Source organism: Pan paniscus, chromosome 8 (genome assembly GCF_029289425.2).
Source record: "Pan paniscus chromosome 8, NHGRI_mPanPan1-v2.0_pri, whole genome shotgun sequence".
NCBI lineage: Eukaryota > Metazoa > Chordata > Mammalia > Primates > Hominidae > Pan > Pan paniscus.
Window position 1 is genome coordinate 80495221 of NC_073257.2, and position 11460 is coordinate 80506680.

At 38.4% G+C, this 11460-nt stretch overlaps 2 protein-coding genes across 14 annotated transcripts in view; one reads left to right on the forward strand and one right to left on the reverse strand.

Annotated features, from left to right (window-relative positions):
- Positions 1-907, reverse strand: part of PBLD (phenazine biosynthesis like protein domain containing) — a 50178-nt gene extending 49271 nt beyond the window's left edge. For 3 of the 7 annotated variants that reach the window (XM_063607700.1, XM_055092910.1, XM_063607701.1), the window contains exon 1: positions 763-903. The gene's annotated coding sequence lies outside the window, so the exon portion shown is untranslated. Of the gene's footprint in view, positions 1-762 lie in introns of all 7 variants that reach the window. The other 4 variants (XM_055092912.1, XM_063607699.1, XM_003830300.6 and 1 more) reach the window with 3 other exon arrangements.
- HNRNPH3 (heterogeneous nuclear ribonucleoprotein H3) lies at positions 56-11199 on the forward strand. Of its 7 annotated transcripts, none has more exons than XM_003830298.6 (10): positions 56-195; positions 5184-5318; positions 5841-5979; positions 6488-6672; positions 7125-7211; positions 7424-7539; positions 9175-9310; positions 9586-9681; positions 9760-9852; positions 9979-11199. In XM_003830298.6, the coding sequence occupies exons 2-10, from the start codon at positions 5207-5209 to the stop codon at positions 10053-10055; spliced, it is 1041 nt and encodes a 346-aa protein (XP_003830346.1). In that variant the 5' UTR covers positions 56-195; positions 5184-5206; the 3' UTR covers positions 10056-11199. The 7 variants fall into 7 exon arrangements, with proteins under 7 accessions (XP_003830346.1, XP_003830347.1, XP_008954014.1 ...); XM_003830299.6 differs by having other exon boundaries at positions 6488-6627; XM_008955766.4 differs by having other exon boundaries at positions 77-214.
- Positions 11200-11460: the final 261 nt, after the last annotated feature.

An 11460-nucleotide genomic window follows, 5' to 3' on the forward strand; every position in this document is an offset into this window, starting at 1 on the left:
CGCCCCCCACTTCTTGCTCGTTCCCTCCCATCCCCCCAAGCCAGTAGCTGTGCTGCGCAGCTCCCTAAGCGGTTGTCACCGCTGGAGACGGTTGGGAGAACCGTTGTGGCGAGCGCTACACGAGGCAAACGACTTCTCCCTTCTCTGAACTGGACCCCGCGAGCACCAGAGTCGGCGTAACTATCGCCTGACAGGGTATCTGAAGTAAAAGGGGGTAGGTTGGGCTGGTGGTTTCGAGAGCGGAGTCGGGAGAAGGACGAAAGGCCGGGAGGGGCTGGGTTGGGGGGTAGTGGGGTGGTCGCCGCTCGGAGGCCGCCGCTTGGAAGCGGCGGGGCTGCGCCTCCCCGACCATCTCCCACTTCAGGGAGGGCGGCTTGCCGATGGGAGGACTTGCTCAGGTGGAATTCAGTGGACGACGCCGAGGCCCGAAGTAGGGGACATCCAGCATTTCCCCCTTTCCCTGCTGGCTTGGGCTCCGCCATTTTGGGTACAGTGGCGCGGCCACCTCGGCTTCCCGCCCTTCCCCGCTCTTTTTACTTTTTTGTTCCCCAGCTTCCGAAAACTGATCTAGAAGGCCAGGGGAGGGGGTGGTCAAAGCTCCCTGGAAGGGATGAGGGTGGGTAGTGAAGCGAGCAGGGAAAGGCCGGGCAGTTGGGTGGAGGGAGGATCGGGGTTGCCGGGCTCGCTCCCGATGGAAATGGCGCCGGATGGGCCTGGCCTCCCACCGCGGCCTCCCTTCCTCAGCAGTCTCGGCAGGGCTACCTGGGCTGACGGGACTGCGAGTGACTTCTGACGCAGATTCCCAAGATGAGAGAGGCTGGAGCTGGGGGAGGAAAGCCAATGGCGACGAAGGTGCTCAACTCCCAAATCCAGGACAAAGGAGGCAGACGGCCTCCTTTGTAATTCTGCCGCCCGGTGGCGAAGGGTTTTAAGCCAGGCTTGGCTGCTGGCGGGAGGGGGAAGGGGCGTACTCTCCCTAGCTTTCTGGTCTCTAGGGCAGCTAGATAAACGGAAAGTCTCCTGGGAGGAATAAAGGACGCTTAGCCGGCCCTTATATTCCAGATTTGGAACTTCGAAAAGAGTACGTACTGATTTTCCAAAGGGTTTTTTTTTTTTTTTCATGTTTAAACGTTAATAAGGACTTCGGGGATGATTTTGTGAGCAGAAAAGTGGGTGATTTATCAAATAGGAATGTGAAATGGGCATGTTTCAAGTAGGTCGTCTGGACCCAGTGAACTATAATTGTTGCTTTTTGAACTTTGGGGGTGGGGTTGGGTGATGTAGCAATTGTTTTGCGTAGTTTGGCGTATATATGTTAGAATTTGTTTTTAAGTTTTACTTTTGGGAAACAGTTAAAACAACCCAGTGATGGTAGATGTGTGTGTATTGAAATTGAGCTTTCGATGTTAAATCTTCCAAGAGTTGTGTTTTGTGCAGTTTTTTTTTCCGATGGCATTAAGGCTCTAGAAGTAAAATACTTCAAAATACGGTTATGGTTTATTTTCTTTTGGTAGCTAGGCATGTTTTTTCTTTAGGAGTATAGTACACTGTAATCGTATTTTAAACAAGGGAATAAGCCTACTAAACAGAAAAACAAATTGTAAACCCAGTCACGTGGTGGTGGTGTGATTCGGATGAGGGTCCTGAGAACTGGATCCGTAATTTTCATTGAAGACAGTACAAAAGGGACGAGAAAGGCCTGAGAGTAAGAATTTCTGATAATTCATGTAAAACTTTATAAGAATATTGTTACCTACTTTTCCAGCTCTAAAAACAAAAACTTATTATTGAAGATGTTCAGTGATGCTTTCTCAAGATTGCCAAGGAAAAGTTTACGAAAATCTTACCTTGAAACAGTAGGTTTGAGTGACCCTTTGAAGAGATAGTCCAGACTGTCCTGTAAAGTTATATATGATATAACAAATAGCTTTACTAATTGGATTGGACTACACATCTTTTTTCTGTCCTCTTTTCATTTGTGCCGTTATCTGGAAATCCATCTAATTGCCTTTTTAAAATAATGTTATCTTTGATTTCCTTGTTTTGGTAAACAACTGACTGAACTGCAGTAGATAAAAACCTGGTTCTAGTGAACTAACATTTTAGAGACCTTACCTCCTTAAGCTATTAGGGGTGTGTCTAGTTTTTTGTTTTTGTAAAGAGCAAGCCCATTGGGAAGGAATGATGTAAATTTTCTGTTAAACTTAAATCATCAGCACTTTTTCCAAAAAATAAAATTCATTGTCATTTCTTGACCACTGGGCTACCGTTTAGAAAGTTATTTATTGATGCGTAAAATCCTTTATGTATTACTTCAGAAGATAGGCTATGCCTCCGTGTTAAGAGGATTCTCTATTTCATTTGTTCTTTAGTGGATTTTTTTTCTTTAACGACTTTGGTATATAACTCACATACCGTAAACTTCACCAATTTTAAATGTACAGTTTAGTGGATTTTAGTACATTCACAGCGTTGTGTGACTGTCACTACAATTTAATTTTAGAACATTTTTGTCACTCCAAAAAGATATCCATACCCTTTACTGGTCATTCCCATTGCTGGCATCCTCCCTCCCCTCAAGCCTCAGACAATCATGAATACAAATGGAATCATGCAATATGTAGTCTTTTGTGACTGGCTTGTTTCACTTGGTGTAATGTTTAGAAAATTATACTTAAAGTCTCATAAAACTTGACCAAAGCTATCCTCATATTTTAACTGTGGTATCTTTTATTGGTACTAGCACCTAGAATTCTTAAAGCAGAGTAGTGATTAGCCATGACATTGTTGCAAAGAAAGGTTGAGGTGGATTATCCTGAATAATTAGTAAACTGTTTTAAGTAGTTTCTGACAGCTTTATTAGAGCAGATTGCTTCTTCCTGTGCCCTTAGAGTTTTTCTTGTTTTTGTTTTGTAGGTAGGATTTTTAGTTTTGAAGGGGTTGGTAGAGTGAGGCTGTTTTTATTGTATGTGCTTTGCATACACAGTCACCCTATAAAATAGATTAAGTGTTCCGAGTTCGGTTGGGTTTTCCGCAATTAAAAATTGTGTTAACAGTTTAGTGTTTCTTACAGATAACACTGATAACACTTTTTTGTTTTCATTGGGTCTTATCATTGGTACAGACTGATCCAAAAATCCAAGTGGCTTGCTAGTATTTTTTTCCTGTGAATTGCTAAGATTTATGGGTAAATTAATTTTTCTTTTTCTTTTCTTTTCTTTTTTTTTTTTTAAAGCATTTGCTCCTTAAATGCAAATCGTACCACTAAGATCCTCTCACAACAGATTAAGGTCGAATTTGCAGAGTTCTTCAATTTTTCATGAAGCAGTGAGGGTAGATCTGTACCACTTTTTCCGTTCTGTGTAAATCACCGTTTATGGGAAACACTTGTTTTTTAGGTTGGTGCTATTAAAAAAAATAAATAAATAAAACGGTAGGCATTTTCAAAACATCTCTGAACTTTTTTTTTTTCCCAAACTGGGTTGGGGCCTCCTCCTCTCAGAGCTACTCTTTAGAATAATATTAAACTTTTAAAAGCCTTTGCTGGCTTTGGGAAATAAAATTTTTAATAATTCTCAGTTCTTTTCAAGGCTTGAATTGTTTTCTGTCCTTCAGGGTTCACATATTTTGTGTATGGTATAGCTCACTGGCTTTTGCAGGGCCCCTTAAAATCCAGTAACAATTGCCATCAGTAAATGCTTACCATGAGGCAGACCAAGCACTTGAATAGTCCAGTGAGGTACAGGTACAACTGCTATAGTTTACAATTGAAGAGGCTCAGAGGTAAAGTGGTTCAGGTAGCCAGTGAGTGGCAGAGTAGGGATTCAGACCCAGAACATTCATAATATTTATTTGTGTGCATAACAAGTAGTTGTAATGTCAGTTAAAAGTTTGTATTCCCATTTTGGTTTTCTGTGTCTAGAGTGGCACCTAGGGCTGAAGGTGATTGACACTAGAGGTACTTAACCACTTCCAGAGAATTTCTACATTAGCTTATTTTAAGTGCATGAATTCTAGGGAAAAATATTTTACCCTTTGCGGATGCCACCCCTAAGAGTTGCACCAACAAATAGATGACATGAAATTAAGCATTAGTGAATGCTGTTGATACGAAATATGATCTTCAAACATAAAGGAATCAAATGAACAAACTTTTGTTTACAGGGGAGGAGGTGGTGAGGGAAAGGTTTGAAATACTCAGGTGAGTAGGATTCCTACAGCTGCATAGTGAGATTTGTAAGGTTCTGGTAAGTTTCTGCAGCTGAAGGACTTCTGCATTCACCTCTTTTGTAAATATTATGGAATTTTAAAAGGAAGGATGGTTGCCTCTGGGGAAGGGAACTGGGAACTGAGGTTATTTTGGAGGGGAAGGGGGGCTTCTAGATGTACCTTTTATGCTTTATTAAAAAGTATATTACCTATTAAAGTTTGTTTAAATCTATTTGATTAAAAATTTGAGTAAACTGGTTTCTAAACACTGTCTCCAGTGGCTTCAAAAACACAAGTACTGTTGGAAGGCATTCACTTTTGAGTGGCCTTTGACTTCAGTTTTAATCTGATTAATTCAGTCATTTTATAATCTTGCTCTTGGTGAGTTTAAACTAGATTTGGCTAAAATAGAGGTGGGAGTGTTGGCCCTTCAAAGACAGTTTGATGTGTTCAAAATTGTAGTGCATTTAAAAGGGTTAGACTTCTGTGATATTTTTCCAACGTCAATCAGTACTCATTGCATTTTTTTACTTAGGCTCTTGATGTTAGTGGATACTGGTATTATATGCAACTTCTGAATAAGTTTTAAAGAATTTGAATAATCAGTTGAATAAAAACCTGAAAAGTAGTGAATGAAAATTTGAGAGATAAGGAAAGGCTAGAGTTGGCATTCAGGGGACACAAATAATTTGAAGACTCTGGTAGTAGAATTATGCAAGTTTTCTTAAAATTAGGCAATATATAATATTGATACTACGAAATTCAGTACTTTTCCGTAGGAGGGGGTCAGGTCTCATTGCCTTTTCCATACCCCAAAATATGAAAAGTGGCCAGAATTTTGTTGTGGCATTGTCACAGCAGTTGGCCCCATGTTACATTTCCTCTTGTGGCACCTCTGAGAGGTGTTTCTTCATTACCTCTTGACAAGAGTATATTTTGATTGACTGCTCTATGTGCTTGTTTATTTTTTATAGCATTTAAATCAAACGGTATTGAGATGGATTGGGTTATGAAACATAATGGTCCAAATGACGCTAGTGATGGGACAGTACGACTTCGTGGACTACCATTTGGTTGCAGCAAAGAGGAAATAGTTCAGTTCTTTCAAGGTACCTCTAGTATTAGTCAAAGTTTAGTAGTATTGTAATTTTATATTTGTATTGTTTTACTGTTTTTAATTTGTAAAACCCATTTGATTTTGGAACTTTTAAGTTTAACTATGATAGTCTTGGTTAATGTATTAAAATAATATGCTCCAGTTATTCAATACAGAATGTGTAGAATATGTAAAACCTAATTAATGTGCAGTAACATATTTGAGAATTGTGATGAAATGAACCGTGAATTAGTATATGGAGCATATATTTGATTTTGTAGCCTTTTTTCATGTAATATAGGTGGGCTTTTAGAGTGTGTAATTACATAGTGTTTTTTACACTGGTCGCAAAAAATTTATTTAATCCAGTAATATTTGAAAAAATCTTTCATTTGTATTATGGGGTGATGGGAAACTAAGCTTTTTTGTTTTGTTTTGTTTTGTTTAGACTTGTTTTAAATATTTGATTCAGATGGGAATGTTTCAGCCTTTAACACTGTTCCCCTTGATGGGGTTATTTGTCCTTGGGTTAAAGGGTTGGAAATCGTGCCAAATGGGATAACATTGACGATGGACTACCAGGGGAGAAGCACAGGGGAGGCCTTCGTGCAGTTTGCTTCAAAGGAGATAGCAGAAAATGCTCTGGGGAAACACAAGGAAAGAATAGGGCACAGGTGGGGATGGAGAGTTTGGGATGGTGTTAAATTTTTATTTTTGGGGGTTGTGGGTCACTATTGCTTAAATGGGGGGGTAGCCATAACATTTTTCTGGGGTAGTTTAAAAGAATTGATAATTATCTAAATTTAACTTGGAAACTACAGATTTGGGTGGGGAATTAATGCTAATAGTTAAATTAAAATTAGATTGTTTCCATTTCTCTGTAGGATGTTGTTGATAAATGCTTTTGTATAATCACCTATTTCCTTTAAAACACCTATTATGTACTAAAAGAGACAAAGTAAAAATATATTTATACTTTATGAATTGTTTTCCGTGACTAATTTCTTTGTAAAACTTAAATATTTAAGTTTGTAGGTTTAAACTGTTAACTTACGGTGTATTTAGGCAATTTAAATTGGGTTATGTATCTAGATATAGAAAAACTTACTGCATTTTGTCCAGTATCTAATTTACACTAATACATTTATGCTGAAACCTGTACCTTAAAACATTTTTAAATAGGTATATTGAGATCTTCAGAAGTAGCAGGAGTGAAATCAAAGGATTTTATGATCCACCAAGAAGATTGCTGGGACAGCGACCGGGACCATATGATAGACCAATAGGAGGAAGAGGGGGTTATTATGGAGCTGGGCGTGGAAGTATGTATGACAGAATGCGACGAGGAGGTGATGGATATGATGGTGGTATGTGTATCTAATGAACAAAGGTTCTGTTGTCATTTTCTTAATGTTCCTGACACTTTGTCAAGAAATACAGAAATGGCAGTAATTTCAGTACCTATTAGGTTTTAAAACCTGTTCATGAAAATACGGATTCCCATGGCTAGCTGTGGGACTTGACTGATGCACATATTGGCACCTAGAAAACTTACACAGAAATTAAAATTAAGATGTTGGCATATTTTGACCTTTTTTTGCCTAAGGATGAAATTTAATTTACATGTCTGAACTTAATTAACTTTCTGAGATTTTAAATTTCCATCACGTTGACTGCTTTTTTCATAGGTTTTAAGTTGGGAATTGCAAACTTGCAATCAAGTTACACAGACTGTTACCACAAAATGTTTTTGTAAACTAAATTATAAAATTTATCTCTGGAAAGTGTGTAGTCATGTGTTTCTCCTTAAATTACACAGGTTATGGAGGTTTTGATGACTATGGTGGCTATAATAATTACGGCTATGGGAATGATGGCTTTGATGACAGAATGAGAGATGGAAGAGGTAAAATAAATATTAAAGACATTTTTATTCATAGGTAAATTTTAGTATTTGCTTTGCAAGCTCTTAGTGGTAATATAGGAAACTTGTATAAAGTTAATTCAGACAAATTTCAGTGCATTCCTATATAGAGCTTTATACCTTGTATGTATGTATGTATACTTCCCTACTTGTATCTGTAATAGTTTATAATCTTGGCAAATTGTGTTTTCCAGGTATGGGAGGACATGGCTATGGTGGAGCTGGTGATGCAAGTTCAGGTTTTCATGGTGGTCATTTCGTACATATGAGAGGGTTGCCTTTTCGTGCAACTGAAAATGACATTGCTAATGTGAGTAATTTTTAATAACTATTAGTGGTTTTATACTTATCCTGGTGTCTAAATCTTTAAGCATTCTTAATGTTCTCATGTTTATAGCTTAATACCAAAATCCCTTGAATATAAAAATAGATCTACCTTTAATTCTTTTTTTGAGATGGAGTCTTGCTCTGTCCCCCAGGCTGAGTGCAGTGGTGTGATCTCGGCTCACTGCAAGCTCTGCCTCCCAGGTTCACGCCATTGTCCTGCCTCAGCCTCCCGAGTAGCTGGAACTATAGGTGCCCGCCACCACGCCTGGCTAATTAGATCTACGTTTAATTCTAATCACTGATGGATATTTTTGTATCCATTGTGTGTCAACCTACATAGGATTCAAGCAAGTAAAAAGCTACATTCGTGAAGTCCAGTTAAGAGTATAATGAAAGACTGATCAGCATAGAATGGTGATGACTATACCATTTTGTGCTGGTGTCTTTTGTTGTACCGTTTTTTGTTTTGTTTTCTTTTTTGAGACAGAGTCTTGCTCTGTCGCCCAGGCTAGAGTGCAGTGGCGCGATCTCGGCTCACTGCAACCTCCACCTCCCGGGTTCAAGTTATTCTTCTGCCTCAGCCTCCTGAATAGCTGGGATTACAGGGGCACACCCCACCACTCCTGGCTAACTTTTTGTATTTTTAGTAGAGATGGGGTTTCACCATGTTGATTGGGCTGGTCCTGACCTCATGATCCGCCTGCCCTGGCCTCCCAAAGTGCTGGGATTACAGGCGTGAGCCACTGCGCCTGGCCTGTATTAGGGTTTCAAAGAGTGAATATATAAATATTAGTGATTTGGTTTGGCTTTCTAGGCTAGATAGTGATTAGAAACTGAGGAGTTGGAAATAACAGGAATAGATGCTGCTGTTGTCACTGATGTGAAACTGGTTGGTTTCAGATTTGTTAGGAGGTCAGCAAACTTCAGTCCATGGGCTAAATCCGGTCACACCATTCCTCTACCTGTTGAGTGGTTACATTAGAGACCCAATGGCCATTCAGGCCAAAAGTACTGACTCTCTGGCTTTAAAAGCAATGGTGTGCTCTAGATCTTACTGGGAATCAACTGGCCTGAGTTCCAAGTGCTTTTAATGATAGTGTAAAACCTGGCTAACTTGTGATTAGAACCAAATGATATCTTTTGGGGAACAATTTCATATAGTCTTAAATAGGTGGCTTTATTCAAACCGCATAGTTCCAAATCATGATAATCCCGTATTTCTCTCTGTGTGTGTGTGTGTGTGTGCGCGCATTTTTTTTTTTTGACAGAGTCTCCCACTCTCTCTCTCTCAGGCTGGAGTGCAGTGGCGTGATCTCTGCTTACTGCAGCTTCCACCTCCTGCGTTCAAGCGATTCTCTGTCTCAGCCTTCTGAGTAGCTGGGATTACAGGCGTGAGCCACTGCGCCCTGCCTATCTGCTTATTTTAAAAGCAGTAAATTCTTTACATTATCCCTAAGTGTATACTCTGATATTCACAGAACCTCTGTAGTTGACTAAGTTATTAGTCTGACAGGGCAGTGGAAGGGTTTGTTTTAATTGATGAGGAAAAATCAAGGTATGTGGTAATTTACTTTAATATTCTCAATAGAAAAGTAAATAAGTGTTTCCTTTTATTTAGTTCTTCTCACCACTAAATCCAATACGAGTTCATATTGATATTGGAGCTGATGGCAGAGCCACAGGAGAAGCAGATGTAGAGTTTGTGACACATGAAGATGCAGTAGCTGCCATGTCTAAAGATAAAAATAACATGCGTAAGTGGTGTCTTTGGCACGCTATCTTATTTCCTAAACGTGAATTTATAAAATAAGAGGCTCTAAGATCTGTAGGTAACGCTTGGCAGTTGTTGGGATTTAAAACCATTTGACCTCTATAATGGCTTTCTGTGGGCTTTATATATCGCTGTACTAGTAATTAATAAGCATACTTTGTTTAATATTACTTAATTGATCTTTTTTACAAAGCTTGTATTGATGAATTTGATCCATCATTCCTTTCTCCCCTGTTACTCTTTCTTTTTTTCTTAAAGAACATCGATATATTGAACTCTTCTTGAATTCTACTCCTGGAGGCGGCTCTGGCATGGGAGGTTCTGGAATGGGAGGCTATGGAAGAGATGGAATGGGTATGTAAAGTTTTTAAAATATGCAGGGTTAGCTGCTTATCGATGAGTCTCAATTTTTTTTCTTTTTTCTTTTTAAAGATAATCAGGGAGGCTATGGATCAGTTGGAAGAATGGGAATGGGGAACAATTACAGTGGAGGATATGGTACTCCTGATGGTTTGGGTGGTTATGGTAAGTATCTCTAGTTCAGTTTGTGTTAGTCCGCATATGTAGTGCAAACTTTAAAGTGCAGGTATTACTTTTATTATTTTATGCAGATATCTCCTGCTGAGTGATTCTTAATATCTTTTTCTTAAGGCCGTGGTGGTGGAGGCAGTGGAGGTTACTATGGGCAAGGCGGCATGAGTGGAGGTGGATGGCGTGGGATGTACTGAAAGCAAAAACACCAACATACAAGTCTTGACAACAGCATCTGGTCTACTAGACTTTCTTACAGATTTAATTTCTTTTGTATTTTAAGAACTTTATAATGACTGAAGGAATGTGTTTTCAAAATATTATTTGGTAAAGCAACAGATTGTGATGGGAAAATGTTTTCTGTAGGTTTATTTGTTGCATACTTTGACTTAAAAATAAATTTTTATATTCAAACCACTGATGTTGATACTTTTTATATACTAGTTACTCCTAAAGATGTGCTGCCTTCATAAGATTTGGGTTGATGTATTTTACTATTAGTTCTACAAGAAGTAGTGTGGTGTAATTTTAGAGGATAATGGTTCACCTTTGCGTAAACTGCAAGTCTTAAGCAGACATCTGGAATAGAGCTTGACAAATAATTAATTAGTGTAACTTTTTTCTTTAGTTCCTCCTGGACAACACTGTAAATATAAAGCCTAAAGATGAAGTGGCTTCAGGAGTATAAATTCAGCTAATTATTTCTATATTATTATTTTTCAAATGTCATTTATCAGGCATAGCTCTGAAACATTGATGATCTAAGAGGTATTGATTTCTGAATATTCATAATTGTGTTACCTGGGTATGACAGTGTTGGAAGCTGAATTCTAGCCATAGATTTTGGAGTAAAATCCCTTCAGCACTTGACCGAAATACCAAAAATGTCTCCAAAAAATTGATAGTTGCAGGTTATCGCAAGATGTCTTAGAGTAGGGTTGAGGTTCTCAGTGACACAAGAATTCAGTATTAAGTACATAGGTATTTACTATGGAGTATAATTCTCACAGTTGTATTTTCAGTTTTCTGCCCAATAGAGTTTAAATAACTGTATAAATGATGACTTTAAAAAAAATGTAAGCAACAAGTCCATGTCATAGTCAATAAAAACAATCCTGCAGTTGGGTTTTGTATCTGATACCTGCTTGGAGTTTTAGTTTAAAGAATCTATATGTAGCAAGGAAAAGGTGCTTTTTAATTTTAATCCCTTTGATCAATATGGCTTTTTTCCAAATTGGCTAATGGATCAAAATGAAACCTGTTGATGTGAATTCAGTTATTGAACTTGTTACTTGTTTTTGCCAGAAATGTTATTAATAAATGTCAATGTGGGAGATAATAGTATGGCGTCTGTCCTAGAATGCTTTGTGTCAGTTACTAATTCTAAAATCAAATTGGTAGAAGGTGGTACTACATACGATGTCTATGATTTAGGAGAGGGAGCCGGGGCAGCCTATATATGTGGAGCCTCTTGACTGAAGCTATGATTCATCTTAATGCTTGTATCCATTTCCTTTAATGAGCAATTTAAATATTAGGGCATACACCACCTGTCTTTTTTGAAAGTTGTGTGTGTTTTATTTTCCCAGGATTACTCTCTTA